Consider the following 21,594-nt stretch of genomic DNA (forward strand, 5'->3'; position numbering starts at 1 on the left):
TAACATACTACCACTTTGGCTTTCTCTACGAGCTGGGTATTCTATAAAGTTTTTGCACAATTTCAATCATTAATATACTAACTATGAGATATTACGACAACAAGGGTCTTGTAATCCCATGCACGATGGCTTAAGCCGCTCTTCGGGGGAAAATTAAACACTTGGAAAACACACTTTAAGCGTAGTTGGCACACCCCCTCTGAGGAACTAGGCACTCCAAGAGTGTAGGATGTGGAGCCCAAAGACTCACACCCGAACCAAGTCAACCTTGGGGATCAGGGATAAGAACCTTAACTTTTCCCGATGAAGGTTCCTAGGGATGCTGAAGAACAACGTAATCTCTCCCCAATTGGAGCTAGCAATGAAGAAACTCTGGTTAAGACTACATAGTTCGACGAATACGTCAAACACCAGAAACACACACAAGTAGAACAAATTTAAAATTGCAGGAACAAAGAGCAAGTATCGACATAATAGGAGCTCACTAATCAATCCAAGGTGGGGAGACTAGCAACCGATAAGGTTAACTAGATAACCATAGAGAAGAAACAAAAATACCAAGCACACAAGTCTATATAAATGCACCAAATATAAAGGTAAATATAAATTTAAATAACATCATTTTTCCAAGAAATGAAAGCCTATACAACATTACCGAAAAAGGAAAAGGAGAAGATAACCAGGCTTCCCCTCTTTGAGATGCCGCGCCCTAGCCATCCACCAAAGCCCTACCCAAAACAACCTTGAAAGGATCCAACTCTATGACAGGGATAACAACGTCTAGGAAGAAATATTTAGCCTGATTGAATACCTGGTTGAGAGCTCCATACACATTTTGTAAAATGTGTTGATGAGGCTCTTGAACTCTCTCTTTCAGAGCGGCCACTTCACCCTCATGAGCTATCTGATCCTCAACACGAGATTCCTTTACTTGTTGAAGAGATTTTCAAGCCTCTTCAGCATGATGGTTCACCTCCATAACAATAGTGGTTGTCTCCTGATTCACCTTCCTCTCTGTTCAAGGTAAGACTCTAGCTCAAGGATCTGGGTAACTAAGATGGAAAGAGAGTCGCTGGCATTCTCCTCTTCTTGTAAAGCCTCAACACGACTGACTTTCTCTTGGAGAGAAACTATCTCCTCCTGAAACTTAAAGAACTTTTGTTCCATGTCTCTGCATTTTCCTTTCTAGGTATCCCCATCCTTGGAAGGATTAACCATTTCCAAGACATCGCCTCGGCCAACAACAACTAAGGAGAATAGAGAGGATGTCCTGTAATTGTGATAGGTGACCTCAGATGGAAGTTACATCCTATTTTCCTCAGGATGATTTTAGACAAAGGACAAATCCTCCGCAGACACAACATCAACACCTTCCTCGGGAGTGCGAGGAAAATGGGTAGGGAGAAGTCATAGAACATGAATACCTGAACCTGAAGTAGCACCCTCGGAGAGACAGACCCATTTAGGGTAATCTTCTTCCAAAGGGGAATATTGGTCTTGATACCATCCTCTCTTTGACGAAATAGTAGAAGGTAGTGGTTTATCTTCCACAGACACGATGGCAACAACAATAGTAAGTTAATCAACCCTAGGAGCAGTTGTAGTAGCCTCTGTAGTAGATGAGGGTACAAGAGTTGTGAGAGGAGGTGTAACAACCCGACCAACAAAACCAAGTTTGATGACCTGAATGGAGGCAATAAAGAAGACCATTTTCAAAATTTCCATTTCCTCTACAAAGTATAAGCGCACATGTTAAGAAAAAAACACTTTATGATTTCACCCTCACAAAATATTTCTTTCATCTCCGTGTGATCGGCCGCATTCACAACAGCGCAGATGTCAATTAGATTTTTCCTCTACAAGTTAAATGAAACTTCACCAGGGGCTGAACCTTATTCATAACCAAGTCCATGATATATAGACTCTAAATCCCTCCTCATCGTAACCATTTCAACAAGGATGATATCCGATTTGATGCTATAAGAATGAGAAATATAATGCAAACGGGGCCATAACCAATACTTCACAAATATGCTCTTTCAATAACGAGATGACTCGTCCGAGTTAGAGTAGAAGGCAAGACGAGTCTCCTTAGTATGGCTCCACACTAACATTAAACATCTCAGGAAGCCACCCTAGTCGTTAGTGAAAGGGCTGAGCTAAGGAAGGTTCTAACAAAGCTAAATAAGCCCATAATCCTGGACATCATTTTGAGAAGTGTGTACAACATAAAACAAGTTAAAAAATATTCGAGGAGGCGGTTTCCAAGACCTATACTCAGCCAAAAATTGGAACACCTTCATATAAGCCTAGGATCTCGATTGAATATGAGAGGGGGAAACCTTCAAGTACATCAATACGACCACCTCAAACTCAGACAGAGGTAGCTACAAACCTATCTTGGTGAACAAAAAATTATAAAATGGAACTAAACACCCGTTAAATGGGATGCATATCCTTTTTCTCGAGTCCACAAGAAGGACAAACCAATTTGAAGGGCAACCGATCATGATATTGGTCGTTCCTATAACCGTCTCAGTACTTAAAATATAATGGGTCACTACTATTTTTGCAGCCACCCAGTTATATCTGATCGTGTCAACAAGCTCCACCAACGTAACTCTTTTCAAGGATAGCTCATCAATCTTAAAATTCTCGGAAGGTTTCAGCTAGGAAACTCCCTTCGATCGACCCTTGTACTCCAAATGGCTTTGATGTCGGCATTGTTGGAGTCTTGATTGTAGGTTTTTCTATAAACCTAAATATAATCTCTACCATGTTCCATCCTCAGGATAGCAACCTACATTTCTGAAGCTGACAAAGAGGGAGAAGTCCAAGCTCCTGCAACATTAAACGTGTTGGTGTAAGCCCTAGAGGCCAATACTTTTGGTACTTGTATCGAATTATTTATTAATAATAAAAAGGCATTTTTCTTTATTATGTTTGTTTAATAAAGTCCCTGGAATAGATAGTCCATTTAATGTATCAAGTATGACTTAATCATGAGATCACATTAAACATAAGGACACTATTCTTAAAATGTCCGTAGTCAAGCTTTATTATGAAATGGGATAACATTAAAGCATGGAGACTATTATGTTTGTAGACTGATGATCACGTCTCATGGATCATGGATAAAGAGTTATCAAGTCTTAAACATAGGTATGAATATTAAGAGTAATATTCATACTGGATTGACCCGCTATGAGAATACTATATAGAAAGTTATGCAAAGTGTCATAAGTTATTCTCATGGTGATAATAGTGTATACCACTCTTCGACCTGAAACCACTATGGATCCTAGATGTAGAGTCGAGTGCTTTATTGCTGATCCAACGTTGTCCGTAACTGGATAACCATAAAGGCAGTTGATAGGTACTCCACGAAGCATGCTGAGGGACATGAGTGTCCTAGATGGAATTTGCCAATCCTGCTTAACAGGATAAATGTCTATGGGCCCAATATTGAACTGAACAAGGGTGACATGGTCTATACCTTGTGTTCAATATAGACATAAGGGCAAAGGGGTAATTATACACATAATTATTATCACAGGAGGTTTTGTCAGATCACATGACATTTTCGTGACTTGGGTAGCAGTGATGTGTTGCTAGATACCGCTCACTGTTTATTATGTTAAATGCATGATTTAATATAATTGCCAACGCCGCGAAAACCTATAGGGTCACACACAAAGGACGGATTGATGAGAGATAGAATAATTAAGGAACATCGTAAGGTACGGTGTACTTAAGAAGAATACGGAATATGGTAGAGTACCAAATACTTAAGTGATTTTGGCATATTCTAAGATATGGGCCAAAATGCACTTAAGTGGGCTTTTTGGCTTGAAGCCCACACAAGTGGTTCTATAAATAGAACCCCTTGGGTAGAAGCATAAACACTCCAGACAACACAACTGAAGAGTTGGAATTTCGTATCTCTCTCTCTCTCACTCAAAGCCTTCACTCACAAACAGCTAGCACTGCGATTGAAGGAATCCGTTCGTGTGGACTGAGTAGAGACGTTGTCATCGTTCAACGTTCGTGATCGCCCCGTGGATCTGTATCAAAGGTTGATCATTGTCAGAGATCTGCACCAAAGGTTTGAATCTCCACAAGAGGTAACGATTCTATCACTGATCATGCCCATTCGTAAGGATCATTAAAGGAGAAATTTATATATTCCGCTGCGCCTTGGATGGCTATTCTCCTTCAGTGGTATCAGAGCCACTTACGAAACCATGAATCTGATAACTGTTTTTGTTCTGTAATAATATGATTAAAACAGAATGAATCAAAGGTTAAATTGAGATCGATCAAGTTACATATATGTGATATATGTAACCCTGATGCAAAATACATTATATATGATATAGTGTTCTTGTTTCATTCATTCAAAAACCTCGATGATTGTTTTCCTTTGAGCGATCAATGGTCGTTTGCTTCTTGATCCGACATTAGTATGGTGAAGCAATGACGTGTTGATCAATCATACTGAATTAACAATCGAGACGTATTTGACGGTCTGAAATTGGTGCATCAGGGTTAGTGACGACACAAGGGTTGTGTTGTTAGAGAGTTATGCGATTGGGGTTTGATTGCACAAGAGTTGTGCGTCCTAAACACTTTTCCGAACAGTGTTAACCGGTTAACGCGTATGGTTAACCGGTTAACGTAATACGAAATAATTTTTTTTAATTTTTGGAACAGTGTTAACCGGTTAACGCATATGGTTAACCGGTTAACGGAATGCGAAATAAATTTTTTTGAGATTTTCAAACAGTGTTAACCGGTTAACGCATTTGGTTAACCGGTTAACGCAAGGCAGAAAAGAGTTTTCTAAATGTTTTCAAACAGTGTTAACCGGTTAACGCATATGGTTAACCGGTTAACGCAAGGAAAAATTCACCGGTTCGGCTAGAAAAAGTGCTTTGAAGTATCAAGTGTTGATACGAAAAACGACGTCAATTTTTAAATGAATTGTTCATTAAAATTTTCGAGCGGGGCGCTGCCCCTTAGACCCCGCAAGGGGCGCTGCCCCCTTGAACCACCGTCCGCTGACCGGGCAGCGGAACACCCGTTCCCGCTGTCCGGGCAGCGGACCCCCGGCTAACTCTGCGTAGTGTGATCGGTTGTCGAAATTTAATTTGATTAATTAAAGGAATTAATAATAATAATAAAGTTTTTTATTATTGTGGTGATCGGTTATGGCCTTAGTTTTCCTTTGTTTTGTTTTGGATTTTAAAATACGACCTGCGTGTCGTGCCTCTCTCTTAATCTCCCAAATGTAACTTCTTTTCTCATCTCACTCCCTCGTATGTAAAACGAGTTTCTTTCATGTAATGTAATGATATGAAGAAAGCAAAGAAGTCAGTGCCAAAGGAAGACAACCTTGAAGATCTTGCTTGGAGAAGCTTAGATCGTTATAGGTTAGCTTAGGTTCTCTCATTGGCTTGGGAGAACAATTGCGCTAGGGGCCATAACTGTTTCATTCTGTTTATATGTATGTTGATGCATGTGTATGTATGTTGATGCATGTGAGAGACGGTTTATATGATAAACAAGCCGGTGAGATCAGTAAAATTGCAATTCCCTCAAAACTAAATATTAAGCTTTAAGCTTTCCAAGTTTTAACACTCATCAAGACTAGTAATTGAAATTGTAGGTTTCGCCTACGCGAGGTGCATGATCTATATATTAGTAAGGTGCGATGGGATAATTGTAATATCCAACTGTTAAAACAATGGGTCAAACTTAACTAAACAAATTATAATAAGATTATATATGTTTAGAAGCAAGAGTTGGGAATAATCCATATGATGGATTAGAATAAGGAGTTATTCACCCAATTGAAATTTTCGAGAGTTGTATGAGATACAATTGGAAGGAGTTCCTACCTAAATAACCTAGTTTTGTGTAATCCGCCTACGCGGACTTAGAACGAAGTGAAATATGGATCTCGACCCACTAGAAAATCTTCCAACGGGATTTTCCGAATCAGATGATGAGGGTCATTTGTTTTGAGTAAAATAGTGGGAGCATGTTTAATTAAAGGCCTAATTAAATATGTCAATGATACTTATATTTTCATTATTTCTTATGTAGATTACCATGACAACAAACACCTCTAACAACATTTTGCGATCGATCCTTGACAAGGAAAAATTGTCTGGGACAAATTTTCTGGATTGGCACCGAAACCTGAGGATTGTCCTCAAACATGATAAAAAGCTGTATGTCTTGGAGACACCTGTTCCTGAAGAGGAACCTCCTAGTTCTGCACCTAAGGCAGAAAGAGATGCTTATAAGAAGCATGTCGATGATGCCAATGAAACTGCCTGTCTCATGCTAGCTACCATGAACTCAGAATTGCAAAAGCAACATGAGAACATGTCGGCATTCGATATGATCGAACACCTGAAGCTGCTCTATCAAGAGCAAGCAAGGCATGAGAGGTTTGAAATTTCAAAAGCCCTTTTTCAAGGCAAGTTAGCTGAGGGAGCCTCTGTAGGTCCCCATGTACTCAAGATGATTGGGTATGTGGAAAACCTTGACAGACTGGGTTTTCCCCTCGGAAAGGAACTTGCGACTGATTTGATCTTGCAATCGTTGCCAGATAGATTCAGTCAGTTTGTCCTAAATTTCAATATGAATGATATGGACAAATCGCTTCCTGAGCTGCTAGCCATGTTAAGAACGGCTGAGCAGAATCTGAAGTCAAAAGGGAAGTCCATTCTGATGATCGGAAATGGAAAGAGACAGAACAAAAGGCCCATCAAGCAGGGTGATAAAGGGAAAGGCAAGGAAGTTGTCAAACCCAAACCCACCGTTGCTGCTTTGAAGCCTAGTGGAGGCATAGCAAAAGCAGGCACCTGCTTCCATTGCGGTAAAACCGGACACTGGAAGAGAAACTGCCCAAAGTACCTGGAAGATAAGAAGAATGGAGTAGAGACTTCAACTTCAGGTATTTTTGTTATTGAAATTAATTTATCTACTTCTGTGACATGGGTATTAGATACTGGATGTGGTTCTCACATTTGTACAAATGTGCAGGGACTAAAAAGGAGTAGAAAATTGGCAAAAGGTGAAGTCGACCTACGAGTTGGAAATGGAGCAAAGGTTGCTGCTTTAGCCGTAGGAACTTATGGATTGACTTTACCTAGTGGTTTAATAATTCAGTTAGAGAACTGTTATTATGTACCTGCAATTAGCAGGAATATTATTTCCGTTTCTTGTTTGGACAAGTTTGGTTTTTCATTTATAATAAAGAACAATTGTTGCTCAATTTATTTGAATGATATATTCTATGCTACTGCACAGATGAACAATGGACTATATGTCCTTGATCTTGAAATGCCTATTTATAACATTAATACTAAAAGGATGAAACCAAATGAGTTAAATCCAACTTACCTTTGGCATTGTCGGTTAGGCCACATAAATGAGAAACGCATTTCCAAACTCCATAAAGATGGGCTCTTGGACTCTTTTGATTATGAATCATATGAGACATGCAGATCTTGTTTAATTGGAAAGATGACAAAGTCCCCATTCACAGGAAAAGGTGAAAGGGCTAATGATCTTTTGGCCCTCATACATACTGATGTATGCGGACCACTGAACATACCAGCCAGAGGAGGTTTTCAATACTTCATCACATTTACTGATGATTTCAGTAGATATGGTTATGTGTATTTAATGAAACACAAATCAGAGTCCTTTGAAAAGTTCAAGGAATTCAAGAATGAAGTACAAAACCAACTAGGTAAGAATATTAAAACTCTTCGATCAGATCGAGGTGGTGAGTATTTAAGCCTAGAGTTTGATGACCATCTAAAAGAGTGTGGGATACTATCCCAACTTACTCCTCCTGGAACACCCCAATGGAATGGTGTATCTGAGAGAAGAAATCGAACCCTGTTGGACATGGTCCGATCCATGATGAGTCACGCCGATCTTCCAAACTCCTTTTGGGGACATGCGCTATTGACAGCAGCTTACACACTTAACCGTGTTCCATCCAAAAAGGTTGATAAAACACCATATGAGATATGGAGTGGTAAGAGACCACATATGTCTTACATGAAGATTTGGGGTTGCGAAGTTTATGTGAAACGACAAATTTCAACTAAGCTTGAGCCCAAATCTGACCAATGCTTATTTGTGGGGTATCCTAAAGAAACAAGAGGATATTACTTCTACAATCCTTCTGAGGGCAAAGTGTTTGTCGCTCGAACTGGAGTTTTCCTAGAAAAGGATTTTATTTCCAAAGGAACCAGTGGGAGGAAAGTAGAGCTTGAAGAAATTCAAGAATCGCAAAGCATTGATACACCTATGGAGGAATTAGAGCAGGAAACACAAGTAGTTGTGGAAGAACAACCTGCTCAAGTAGAACAAGACCAGCGTAGGTCAAGCAGGATACGTCACCTACCTGAAAGATATGGATATCTCATAACAGATCAAGGTGATGTATTACTCATGGATCAAGATGAGCCTGTGACCTACCAAGAGGCCATAACTGGTCCCGAGTCTGAGAAGTGGCTAGAGGCCATGAAATCCGAAATAGATTCCATGTACACGAACCAAGTTTGGAACTTGGTAGAACCTCCTGTAGGAGTTAATCCTATAGGATGCAAGTGGGTCTTCAAAAAGAAGACTGACATGGATGGCAAGGTACATACCTATAAGGCAAGACTGGTTGCAAAAGGATATAAACAAATTCATGGCGTTGACTATGATGAAACCTTTTCACCAGTTGCAATGCTTAAATCTATTCGAATTTTACTTGCTATCGCTGCATATCATGATTATGAAATATGGCAAATGGATGTCAAAACTGCTTTCCTTAATGGGAATCTTCTTGAGGATGTGTACATGACACAACCTGAAGGATTTGACATACCAGAAGAAGCCCATAAGATATGTAAGCTACAAAGATCAATCTATGGATTGAAGCAAGCTTCCAGAAGCTGGAATCTTCATTTTGATGAAACGGTAAAACAATATGGATTCATTAAGAACGAAGATGAGCCTTGTGTCTACAAGAAGGTTAGTGGGAGCATGATCGTGTTCCTGGTATTATATGTAGATGACATATTACTCATTGGAAACGATGTCCCTACCCTGCAACAAGTAAAGACTTGGTTGGGGAAATGCTTTTCTATGAAGGACCTAGGTGAAGCAGCCTATATATTAGGAATCAGAATCTATAGAGATAGATCACAAAAACTGCTTGGCCTAAGTCAGAGTACATACATAGACAAAGTGCTGAGACGCTTTAATATGCATGATTCCAAGAAAGGATTCATACCTATGCAACATGGCCTGTGTCTATCAAAAACACAATCCCCTTCAACTAAGGAAGAAAGGGAACACATGAATAAGATTCCATATGCATCTGCAATAGGATCTATCATGTATGCCATGTTATGTACTCGACCAGATGTCTCGTATGCTTTAAGTACAACGAGTAGGTACCAATCTGATCCTGGTGATGCCCATTGGGTAGCTGTTAAGAATATCCTTAAGTACTTGAGAAGGACTAAGGAATCATTCTTGATATATGGAGGTCAGGAAGAGTTGGCTGTAATTGGTTACACTGATGCTAGCTTCCAGACAGATAAGGATGACTTTAGATCGCAATCTGGTTATGTGTTTTGCTTAAACGGTGGCGCTGTAAGCTGGAAAAGTTCAAAGCAAGATACAGTTGCTGATTCTACAACCGAGGCCGAGTATATTGCTGCCTCAAGTGCAGCAAAGGAAGCTGTTTGGATCAAAAAGTTCGTTAGTGAACTTGACATAGTTCCTAGCATTGTGGATCCCATTGGTCTCTATTGTGATAACAATGGTGCTATCGCACAAGCTAAGGAGCCTAGATCTCACCAACGATCCAAACACATACTTAGGCGTTATCACCTCATTCGAGAGATAATAGATAGAGGAGATGTGAAAATATGTAGAGTACCTACACTCGACAATATTGCTGACCCACTGACAAAGCCTCTTGCGCAGCAGAAGCATGATGGCCATACTAGATCTATGGGCATTAGGGATATGTCTAATTGGCTCTAGTGCTAGTGGGAGATTGTTGGTGTAAGCCCTAGAGGCCAATACTTTTGGTACTTGTATCGAATTATTTATTAATAATAAAAAGGCATTTTTCTTTATTATGTTTGTTTAATAAAGTCCCTGGAATAGATAGTCCATTTAATGTATCAAGTATGACTTAATCATGAGATCACATTAAACATAAGGACACTATTCTTAAAATGTCCGTAGTCAAGCTTTATTATGAAATGGGATAACATTAAAGCATGGAGACTATTATGTTTGTAGACTGATGATCACGTCTCATGGATCATGGATAAAGAGTTATCAAGTCTTAAACATAGGTATGAATATTAAGAGTAATATTCATACTGGATTGACCCGCTATGAGAATACTATATAGAAAGTTATGCAAAGTGTCATAAGTTATTCTCATGGTGATAATAGTGTATACCACTCTTCGACCTGAAACCACTATGGATCCTAGATGTAGAGTCGAGTGCTTTATTGCTGATCCAACGTTGTCCGTAACTGGATAACCATAAAGGCAGTTGATAGGTACTCCACGAAGCATGCTGAGGGACATGAGTGTCCTAGATGGAATTTGCCAATCCTGCTTAACAGGATAAATGTCTATGGGCCCAATATTGAACTGAACAAGGGTGACATGGTCTATACCTTGTGTTCAATATAGACATAAGGGCAAAGGGGTAATTATACACATAATTATTATCACATGAGGTTTTGTCAGATCACATGACATTTTCGTGACTTGGGTAGCAGTGATGTGTTGCTAGATACCGCTCACTGTTTATTATGTTAAATGCATGATTTAATATAATTGCCAACGTCGCGAAAACCTATAGGGTCACACACAAAGGACGGATTGATGAGAGATAGAATAATTAAGGAACATCGTAAGGTACGGTGTACTTAAGAAGAATACGGAATATGGTAGAGTACCAAATACTTAAGTGATTTTGGCATATTCTAAGATATGGGCCAAAATGCACTTAAGTGGGCTTTTTGGCTTGAAGCCCACACAAGTGGTTCTATAAATAGAACCCCTTGGGTAGAAGCATAAACACTCCAGACAACACAACTGAAGAGTTGGAATTTCGTATCTCTCTCTCTCTCACTCAAAGCCTTCACTCACAAACAGCTAGCACTGCGATTGAAGGAATCCGTTCGTGTGGACTGAGTAGAGACGTTGTCATCGTTCAACGTTCGTGATCGCCCCGTGGATCTGTATCAAAGGTTGATCATTGTCAGAGATCTGCACCAAAGGTTTGAATCTCCACAAGAGGTAACGATTCTATCACTGATCATGCCCATTCGTAAGGATCATTAAAGGAGAAATTTATATATTCCGCTGCGCCTTGGATGGCTATTCTCCTTCAAAACGAAGGGGCATGGAAGAAACCACATGATCCTCCTCGACATCATCATCATAGAATAGAACATCAAAAAAATAATCCCTAAAGGAAGATCCCTCATCCTAGGATCCCAGAGAGAGCCTTTGCGTAGTTGATTCATTAGTTAGAGATATAACCTTAGGACCTAGACGATCATAAACAACGGGGGAATGATTTGAACTAGAAGATATTCTCATTCTCACTACGAGAGATGCGCCACTCTCATAATCGCTAGCTAGGCTAATATGACTACCACTCATACTTATTGAAGTAAAAGAAACGTTGAAGGTATTAAAAGATTGAGGTAATGAAGGTACCTGATAAAGCAAAATATGACGAGGAAAGCTAACATTAATGGGGAACAATGAAATCTTTGAGCAAAGAACTGCAACTACAATGATAAATAGTCCCGGGAAGAAAGAGAAGAAGATGCTTGCAAATAGAAACTGACTCTCAAAGGATTGCGAAAAGTTTCATCAACACTAAAAAACCCACATATATAGGTGAAGGCAAACAACCTACCAGATCAACGGGAATGAGAGGTTACAAAATCTACATCTAGATTTCTCCTTGGAAACATAAATAAACTCAAGCTCACCATAAGCAACGTCATTCTCTAAATAGTCACCTCAAGCAATGCATCAGAAAAAGACCAGCAAAACATTTCAATAATGGGAAGGCATTTAATGCACATGTCCCCTCACTTATTTTGCAATTGACCCAACTCGTTTCCACTTCAGATCTAAGGTGAACGAAATCCTCAAAGGCCGACCACCTATGCTAATACTTCCCCAGCTCATCACCGTCCGACAAGCCTTTGGGATCAATCCTTAAGAAAAATATTCCTACACATCCCAAGCTTGTGTAATCGTTTATTATTTTGCAAGATTAACATTTGTGATTATGAGAAGTGATCAACTTATATTGGCAGTCAAATTTATATAATATTTTTCACTGTTAAGGAATAATCAAAAAAAATAACTCACCCCTTTCAAAACACCATATTTTTACATTTTTATTTGATCTTTTATTCTTTCCGATTATTTTTCACAAATAGAGAATTTACATTAATTTCTTACACCATACACTCAAATATTTCTCTAAGGAATTGTGTAACAGAATTTATAGCCGAATAATAACAAATTATAACTAACATTCTTGATTAATATAATATCTTATTGTAACTGAAATCGAGTGCTACAATATTTATGTCTGAATTAGATTTTTGAGCCACTTTAACATTGACAATTCGACAATTTAGAATCTTAAATTTAGAGAATATCAAAACGGCCATCCACATTGCTTAAATGTTAGTCGGTATACTCCATATTATTTTCAATATGAATGAAAGATATCTAAAATATGAAATAAAGTTGTAAACAGGAAAAAAAACTCGATTAATTATCTTTGCTAATACATATTTAATTTTATCAAAATTCTAAATATTAAAATTTAATTTTAAATTAAAAAATATGTTAATTTTTTAAGGTCAAACTATCAACTTATTAATCCGTTAATAAATAGAACATGGTGGAACTTTATGTTCAATTGTCTAAGTTGACTCAAGTAATTCATTTGTATCATTTTTAAATAAGGTGACTTAAAATGAAAAATGTCTCCTTGTTTTTTCACCATACTTAAACCTTACTCAACTAAATTTAATATTTTTAAATAAAATTTAAAAAAACTATGTCTTGCAATTTTAATATCTAAAATGAGATTTAGTATTTTTTTTAAATATATTTTTTAGAATTTTTGGTAGATGAATGAAGAAAACATCATTATTAGACATCAAGCCGTTATTATTATTGAAGATTGAAGTTGAAGAAAAGCGATGTGATTCTATTCTTCTACTGTCTTTTCTTGACTCAGTACCTAACACTTCTTCCACTGCGTGTTCTTCCTTTTACCCAAAATGAAGTGCTTCCATTTCTCCAACGGAGGATCAGAGAAACGAGGAGTAGTAGTAGGAGAAGACGAAGAAGGTTCAGCATCAAGCTCAAGAGGTTCACGAGTCTCATGGGCTCGTTCTCTAAGCTTAATGGACTCACGCCGTTCCGAGTACGACTCCGATTCAAGAGACTTCTCCGACACGCTCGGCTTCCACGAGTTTCTCTCTCAACGCCGAGCCAATCACCTTGTTCTATTCTCTTTCTCCGACCTTAAAACCGCCACTCGTGGCTTCAATAGAGCTCTCTTAATCGGCGAAGGTGGCTTCGGTTCTGTCTATAGAGGAACCCTAAATCATCATTCTCATCGTTCCCAAATTGATGTTGCTATTAAACAATTGAATCGTAATGGTCATCAGGCATGTTTAATTTATCCGTCTTCATTCAATAATTGCGTTTTGTTTTAGTTTGCTGTGTTTTGTGGTTATAATGGGGCTTTTTTGTTTGTGTTGAATTTCTAGTTTTCAGGGGCATAAGGAGTGGATTAATGAAGTGAATTTATTAGGGGTGATTAAGCATCCAAATTTGGTGAGGTTGGTTGGTTATTGTGCTGAAGATGATGAAAGAGGGATACAAAGGCTTTTGGTGTATGAGTTTATGCCTAATAAGAGCTTGGAAGATCATCTTCTGGCTCGTGTTCCTTCGTCGGTTCTTTCTTGGATTAGCAGATTAAAGATTGCTCAAGATGCGGCTCGTGGTTTGGCTTACCTACATGAAGAAATGGATTTTCAGGTAGAGTATAGTAGAGCAAATTGTACATTTGTTTTGTTTGATACTGGGATCGTGCGAGCTGTTGGTTTGGCTTTTTGGTCTATGTTTATTTGTTTTTTTTGCCAATGACACGGGTCGTTATGCAATGTGTTAGGGTCAATGTTTGATGGATGATCTTTGATTGTGCTAAGCTATTTTGTAAGTTAAAGTGGGCTGATTTATGTTTCGAAATTTTAATAAAAGATGATATAGTTAGTACTAAACTTTGGACAAGTATTATCAAAGTGAAGGTGTTGCTTTAGACCAAATGGAGGTGGTTTGGGTTTTGCCGTTTGGGCAGAGAATCGGTTTTTAAAATTGTTTTTAAGATAAAGCCAAACACAACTAGAGCAAAGTCCCTTTTAAGGAGGGGGAATTCTTTTTGGGTGTACAAGTACAACCAAATGCACAACCAATCACGTTGAAAATCATTGATGAGGATTTACAATAAATGGGTTTCTAAAACCTCTTTGTGAATGAGTGAAGCAAATATTTCATGTATGGGCACACTGTGCGAGTCTGTGTGCTTCTGCGTTGAATTAGAAATGTGGAACAGTTGACAAAAGCCTGTTACTTGCCTTTCTCATTTGGATTTTTAATAGTGCTCTATAGAAAAGAGTCCTTTGCTCTTGCCATAACTTAGTTCATTTTGATTTTGATTCGTGGTTCCCGCTTTGGATGTCTTTTTTATCCGGCCACTCTCGCCAGCTAATATCTCTAGACGACTTTTGTAGTAAGAAAATACTGATCCCCATTGTATTTGATGCAGCTAATATTTCGAGATTTTAAAACATCCAACATCTTGCTAGATGAGGACTTCAATGCAAAGCTTTCAGATTTTGGACTCGCTCGGCAAGGACCCTCAGAAGGGTCTGGTTATGTTTCAACAGCAGTAAGAAAATGTCTATATCTTGTAGAAAAGAAGTCATTATACTCTACTTTTTATTTTGACAGGAAAAATAAAGTTAGAGTTACACTCTACTTTTAAGCATACCATAATGATAGGAAATTGACAATATTGCATGATAACATTAGATGCTTACAATAACATGCTGTGAAGCTTATTTTGAACAGATTACATATATTTTTAACTATATTCTTTGTTGAAATGAGTTTCATGAGTTCATATTGCTAGATGGAATTCTGAACTCTAAACCTTAGTTTGTAATCCAATCCGGATATTCTACTGATATGCAAAATGAATGACTTATTTTCTCTTTACAAAGGTTGTTGGCACCATAGGATATGCTGCGCCAGAGTATGTTCATACTGGTAAGCTGACTGCTAAGAGTGATGTTTGGAGCTTTGGCGTAGTTCTTTATGAGCTTATCACTGGGAGGAGAGCCGTAGAAAGAAACTTACCAAGAAACGAACAAAAGCTTTTGGAGTGGGTAAGATCTTATGTATCTGATTCTAAGAAGTTCCATCATATAGTCGATCCTCGGCTTGAGGGACAGGATTGCACCAAATCAGCTCATAAACTTGCAATCCTAGCAAACAAGTGTCTAACGAAGCAGCCAAGGTCTCGCCCAAAAATGAGTGAGGTGGTTGAGATTCTCGACAACATTATCAACGAGATTGTTCCTGTGGATGATTGCATTTCCCAAACTGTTGCAGAAACTGGAGAAGGAAAAGAAGTAAATTTATCTGTAGAGGATGCTGAGCGGGAACCAGCTAAACAGGGGAGTAATTATCGGAAGAAGGTTTTTGAATTCAGAGACATGGTCAGCTTAAGAAATAAATCCGTTGGAAGGTTTGATTGGAAAAGTTGGGCACCTGGGCTTGTAAGAACTTGGTGATGAGTGATCTGCATTCGTATCTTGGAAAGCAAAATCTTCCTCTATCGTTGCCTGTTCATCGCAATGTTCGGTGATCACTTAGTTTCAGTCAGTGAAATCGGCATAGCTGAGCACATGGTTAACATACTTATCCAAGTCAATTTTGTATTAATTAATAAATGTTTGTACAGGATAATTTTGAGCAAAGCTATATAATATCAAGTTATCTGACCTTGATACTAACTATGAATTCAGTCATGAAAGCAAGGTTTAGGTATTGAAGGAATTATGTGTATATATCGAAGTACATACAACTCATTGAAATACTCGAATTGTAAGACTCTGACTTCACTTGTATGAATTGAGTTACCATTCCAATTTCCAAGTCTTCTATGAACACGTTGTTTGTGTAACAATTACGACTCACCTACTTTGATAGTTATTACTAGTAGCAGCCAATTGAGGACAGAGTCAAACTTGGATGATAGAAAATTGATATTATCAAATATAAGATTGAAGTTGATTTAGTAAATATACATACATGGATCAAATTATTAAAACTATAGTTTCATATATTAAATTAGGAATCAGGAAACTATATAACAAATAGATTACAGTTATTTGACTGTTACAAACACTAAGAAGACCCAATTATTCATATACATAGGCGCTCTCAACAAGCCAAATGTCCAAGAGATATTTGGTTCTGAAACATAATCTATAATAAGATATGTACAATTCATTTGGTAACACTTCACAGTATGGGATCACTGCATTTGAGTACATTCAGCTTTGTTAACTCTGAAGGATGCTATATCTGCATTTTGCAATGTGAAATGTCATGTACTGAGCATAGACGTAGAACGTTGAGGATAAGCCGTGGTTGTTCTAACACAGGTAACATCATCAGCGCTTCTTCTACGCAAACGATTCTGATTGCATCCATTTATATTTTGAACCTGCAACTGCTCCAAATTTGTAACAACCTCATCCATGTTTGGTCGCAACTTTGCTTCTGTTGCAAGGCACCTTAGGGAGAGTGTAGCAACCTTATAGGCACCGTCTAGTTCATATTGGCCTTCAAGACGGTTATCCAACACGCGCAAAATCTTACGCTTGTTGGACAGATAAGGCTTAGCCCATTCCACCAAATTCTGTTGTCTTTGTGGTCTATTCCTGTCAATAACTCTCCTCCCTGATAATATTTCCAATAGGACAACCCCGAAACTATAGACACCACTCTTAGCACTGTGAATACCTTCAACAACAAAAGTTTTTATTTTTATTTTAGTCACTAACTGAAATGATATTAAACAGTTGATTCTTGAGTAAGTTAATGAACTCAACACAATACCGGTGGCTACGTATTCTGGAGCTGCATATCCATATGTTAGTCGGGTGGAGACACGACCTTTATCAACCGCAGACCCGACCTTTGCCAGCCCAAAATTAGAAAGTTTTGCATTATAATTCTGTGATCAAATCAGCAAGGAAATTTTCAGATATGATGCTTAAATAAACATAATATATTAGTGTGTTTGAGTTGTGCTGTGCGTGTACAAATAGACACATACTGAATCTAGCAAGACATTTGAAGTCTTGAAATTTCGGTATATCACTTTTTTCTCAGCACTGTGAAGAAATGCAAGGCCTTTCGCAACACCAAGAGCAACCTTCAAACGTAGGCACCAAGAAAGAGGTTGAAAATAAGAGCCTCCTGTTACAGCATTATTGGTAATGTTAGGCATGCCTTGTCAAGTACAATAATGTGAAAGGATGAAAAGAGAAGAACTCACTGAGAAACAAGTGATTCTCCAAGCTGCCACGAGGCATAAATTCGTAGACCAGAAGGTTGTTTTCATCTTCAAGGCAGTATCCAATCAGTTTCACTAGATGAGGATGTGAAAGCTGGCCTAGATAATTGACATCAGCCTAAAATAGAAATAGAGAACACTGATTGATGTAACATAAAACAAACCCCTCTTACTTAAGAAACAAACAAGATAAAGCATGTAAAAATATTCTCAAACATGTAATAGTAATAATAATAATAATAATAAAGAGAAGTTATATTTAACATCAAATTTCGACAACGATTCAGATGGTCAACATAATTTTGATGTAAAAGTAACATTAATACTTCAATGCATCACAGTTAAGGATGACAAACGAGCATGTATGCTTCGTTTAGACTCGTCCCACCAAAACCCACTAAAAAAAGGGGTGGGCCGTCAAAATGTTCGAAACTTTGACTCAGCTCGCCAAAAATGATGGATTAAACAAGCCGGCGTAATCCGTTTTACCCTCCCTAACCACAATTCATTAACAATTCACTAAATACAATTGAATACGTTTTTGAACATCATTAACCACGATTCCTATTGATGGTTGATGAATTTGAAAATAACACAGCTCAATAATTAAACATGTAAAAAAGGCATTGTTTACTTCTTAACTAGATGAGTTAAACTTACCAACATCTCCTCGCGACCTTTGAAGCCATCCTGATAAAGTTTTTTGACAGCAACAACAATGCCCTTGCCCGGCTTAGCAGCAGAAGGCGAGTGTTCATCAATCCAACCCTTAAAAACCGATCCAAAACCTCCATCTCCTAACACACTGTCGACACGAAAATTTCTAGTAGCAGCCTGAAGTTCTGTCAAAGCAAAGCTCTTCAAATTGGATGATTGCAAGATCTCCCCCACACACGGGTCAGTCCGAGGCACCAATCCCACCGATATCTCAATCTCACTGGTTGAGCTACTGAGATCAACAGAAGCCTTGCAACATGGGCTACTGAGAGCGATATCTTCTGTTTCAACAACATTCACACTCTTTGAACTTAACCCTGAAACTGAAATAACATGATTAATAAAACAAAACTTACATCAACTACACACTACTATACTATACTCATATCACATATGCAAGATTATAAATACCAGAGTTAGTTTGGCCTTCAGCTTTGATTTGGCTACCTAAACAAACTCCCATAGCAGAAACAATATTAATTCCCATAGCTTTGTTGTCTATAGATCACAACAAAAAGTCCGAGAAGGTCCAAACTAACCGAAACTAACCATGATTGTGAATTGAAACTTCGAAAAAAGAAAGACGGAGAAACGAAAATGACATGAAGAACATGTTTGTAACAAAGGATATAGAGAAGAGAAAAAATCAAGAAGGAGAGGTGAAGAAGATTCTTGATATGAAGGGGACTTATATGGCCGAGTCTACCGTATTGTCCCACAAAAACAAAAGTGATTGAATGTAATCAGACGTGTCCGTTGGTTATTGGCGTAGTATAGCAGAAGTGTCAAACAGCCGACATGTCTTAGGTGTGAAAAGTGTCGTTACATTAGAGAAGGTAGTGTGAGAAGAAGAGTGAAATGGTATTGAAAATCTTGAAGTTGACTAAAAAGTATATAAAAGTTTTGGATGGATTCGTAAAGACATATGGGGGGAGGTGAAGGGACAAAGGAAGGTGAGTATGGAGATTCATGTAACATCATATTCATTGTATGAAATGTTAAGGGAACAGCATTGTGTAACTGTTTGGAAAGGAAAGCGCTTGTTTCTACAAAGTCCTTAATATGGTGTGCCAAACTTTCTCGTCGAGATATTTTTTGAGACTGAGGACTAGTACTTGAATTGTCCGGTTTGAAATTATTGGTTGAAGTTGATTAGGGAGTGAAATATGGGTCCATTTGGCAAGTGGGGAGCTTCCATAATTTGTATGCAAGTTGAGAGCATAATTGGGACCTTTTTGGCCTTATCCACTTGTCTTGAACATGATGAGTTGATAAAGATTTACGCAAGGGATGGTTACGGTGCTAATTTGTTGTATAATTAACTCTTCGTGGTATTTGAATAGTATATGCTAAGTTATCTACTAATATAGTATGAACCTCATGGCAATATAATATGCTTCGAATTATTAGCTTCATTTCATGTTTATCTAGACTTTAGTAATTTATACACATTGGAACTTGAATAATAGTAACCTCATGGCAATATAATATGCCTCAAGAAAATTATAACAAAAATTATCTCCATTTTATGTTTATCTAGACTTTTAGAGCAAATTATTGATATGCAATCGGAATATTAATTTAAGATCTAAAAAGAGTTTTTCATTTTAAGTTCCGCCTGGTCAGAGACTCAATAACGAGAAGGTTTAGTCATCAGTCCATACACCCATGATCTTGAGATCCGTACTCGAGCGATTAAAATTAGGAAACATTTATCAATTGAATTTAACCGTTCTAACCTATAACAACAATCGAATTAAGCAAACGATTGCACTCGAATTAAGCAAACGATTAATAGGAAGAACTTGAAGGATATTGAAACTCAATTGCATAAGTATAATAATCTCAAAGTTTTGGAACTTGAATACACCAGATCAACTCCGAGAGTGTTAGTTTTCCATAGATTCAAAGCATATTATTTTTCGTGAATGCAGAATAAGATTATTGTAGCGGCGAAAAACCTAATATAACAAAAGGGAAATTCAGGCCCTTAAGGAAACCGACCCGAAAATTACAAAAACCGACCCAAACTAACTATTCTAATTAGTCTGGAACTTCAACGAATTATTCGATCCTCCTTCACTCTGAATCAATTTTTGACTTCAACACGAAACTTGTAGATCTTTCTCTTAGCTTTCTAACGCATATCAGAAGGTGTTAATTTGAATCTCGAAGCTCAAGTTATGATCTGCATAGTGACAAGGTATCAAATAACTATTTAGGCTGAAAATAAAGTATGAAAACAAGATAAAGCGAGAAATAAACTTAAATATAAAAACACAGTAAAAGGGTAAAAATAATAGAATAAACTATAGAGTCGTCTAAGTAAAATAGTAGAAGAATGTGCATCAAAATACATTGATCATAAAGCATGAGGCATCTCTAATCATCATTCGTATATAAGATATCCCACATGATACTTGAGGTATGTTCTAACCATAATTTACTCTACTTTTTTGTTACTCACTCACTGGCTTAGGCATTAGAGTGTTAACCGTACACGTCCACCATCTCTATCGCACCAGAAGTTTTCTCCCTAATACTATATTCAATCACTTTACCATACATTTATGGTTCTCTAAAGAACAATGTCATTGTATGTGGGAATCAACTTCTGATTCTTATAAATTTCACGATCATATCCCATTGATTCAAAAACCACAAACTACTACAACGAGCTTGCTTGAAGAAGATGATGACGACCAGTCCAGTTTTCAAAGACACCACAGGTTTCCCAGCCTCAAGATCTTTATATTTTCTCTCCGTTGTTCAATCGGCGGTGGATCATCTATTGAGAAAGAACATCCACCAAAAGGCCCCCTATTAAATAATTACAAATGAGAGGTAGGAAGATGACACCCCTATTTCAGAGTTTTGGGATTTCCAGAAAATGGATGGGACTTATAATTCGACACTTTTACCGGTTGTAATCGCCACCATATCAAATCACTAAGTATTAGGAATCCTCGTTGATGACGAGTGCTCCTATGATCTGATGTACATTGGAATCTTCAGGATATTAGAGTTAGGTGATCGATATTTGAACCCCTATGAAGTTGGGAGTATGTTAGAGTTCAATGATTCATCCACTCTTCAATATAGAACTATCGAGCTGCCAATC

General features: G+C 37.8%; 2 protein-coding genes across 4 annotated transcripts; one reads left to right on the forward strand and one right to left on the reverse strand.

The window, feature by feature from the left end:
• Positions 1-13,248: 13,248 nt before the first annotated feature.
• On the forward strand, positions 13,249-16,322 carry LOC127108197 (serine/threonine-protein kinase PCRK2). Of its 2 annotated transcripts, none has more exons than XM_051045625.1 (4): positions 13,249-13,773; positions 13,883-14,146; positions 14,934-15,056; positions 15,391-16,322. In XM_051045625.1, the coding sequence occupies exons 1-4, from the start codon at positions 13,381-13,383 to the stop codon at positions 15,961-15,963; spliced, it is 1,353 nt and encodes a 450-aa protein (XP_050901582.1). In that variant the 5' UTR covers positions 13,249-13,380; the 3' UTR covers positions 15,964-16,322. The 2 variants fall into 2 exon arrangements, with proteins under 2 accessions (XP_050901582.1, XP_050901583.1); XM_051045626.1 differs by having other exon boundaries at positions 13,275-13,773; positions 13,876-14,146.
• Positions 16,323-16,493: 171 nt separating this feature from the next.
• On the reverse strand, positions 16,494-19,644 carry LOC127108198 (probable serine/threonine-protein kinase PBL9). 2 transcript variants are annotated; one of them, XM_051045628.1, is made up of 6 exons: positions 18,885-19,644; positions 18,417-18,790; positions 17,739-17,874; positions 17,517-17,659; positions 17,297-17,414; positions 16,494-17,200 (listed from the first exon to the last, which is right to left on the reverse strand). In XM_051045628.1, the coding sequence occupies exons 1-6, from the start codon at positions 18,958-18,960 to the stop codon at positions 16,782-16,784; spliced, it is 1,266 nt and encodes a 421-aa protein (XP_050901585.1). In that variant the 5' UTR covers positions 18,961-19,644; the 3' UTR covers positions 16,494-16,781. The 2 variants fall into 2 exon arrangements, with proteins under 2 accessions (XP_050901585.1, XP_050901584.1); XM_051045627.1 differs by having other exon boundaries at positions 18,417-18,796.
• Positions 19,645-21,594: the final 1,950 nt, after the last annotated feature.

The sequence above is a fragment of the Lathyrus oleraceus genome, chromosome 7, assembly GCF_024323335.1.
Source record: "Lathyrus oleraceus cultivar Zhongwan6 chromosome 7, CAAS_Psat_ZW6_1.0, whole genome shotgun sequence".
In the NCBI taxonomy this organism is placed as follows: Eukaryota; Viridiplantae; Streptophyta; class Magnoliopsida; order Fabales; family Fabaceae; genus Lathyrus; species Lathyrus oleraceus.

What these genes read in the sequence shown, in the direction of transcription:
- LOC127108197 (XM_051045625.1), top strand. Translation starts at nt 13,381, where the DNA reads ATGAAGTGCTTCCATTTCTCCAACGGAGGATCAGAGAAACGAGGAGTA. An exon ending in TGAATCGTAATGGTCATCAG is followed by an intron (nt 13,774 to 13,882) that starts GCATGTTTAATT and finishes TCTAGTTTTCAG; the next exon opens with GGGCATAAGGAGTGGATTAA. An exon ending in CTGGTTATGTTTCAACAGCA is followed by an intron (nt 15,057 to 15,390) that starts GTAAGAAAATGT and finishes CTCTTTACAAAG; the next exon opens with GTTGTTGGCACCATAGGATA.
- LOC127108198 (XM_051045627.1), bottom strand. Translation starts at nt 18,960, where the DNA reads ATGGGAATTAATATTGTTTCTGCTATGGGAGTTTGTTTAGGTAGCCAA. An exon ending in CAAATGTCTTGCTAGATTCA is followed by an intron (nt 17,415 to 17,516) that starts GTATGTGTCTAT and finishes ATTTGATCACAG; the next exon opens with AATTATAATGCAAAACTTTC. An exon ending in TCCAGAATACGTAGCCACCG is followed by an intron (nt 17,201 to 17,296) that starts GTATTGTGTTGA and finishes TTGTTGTTGAAG; the next exon opens with GTATTCACAGTGCTAAGAGT.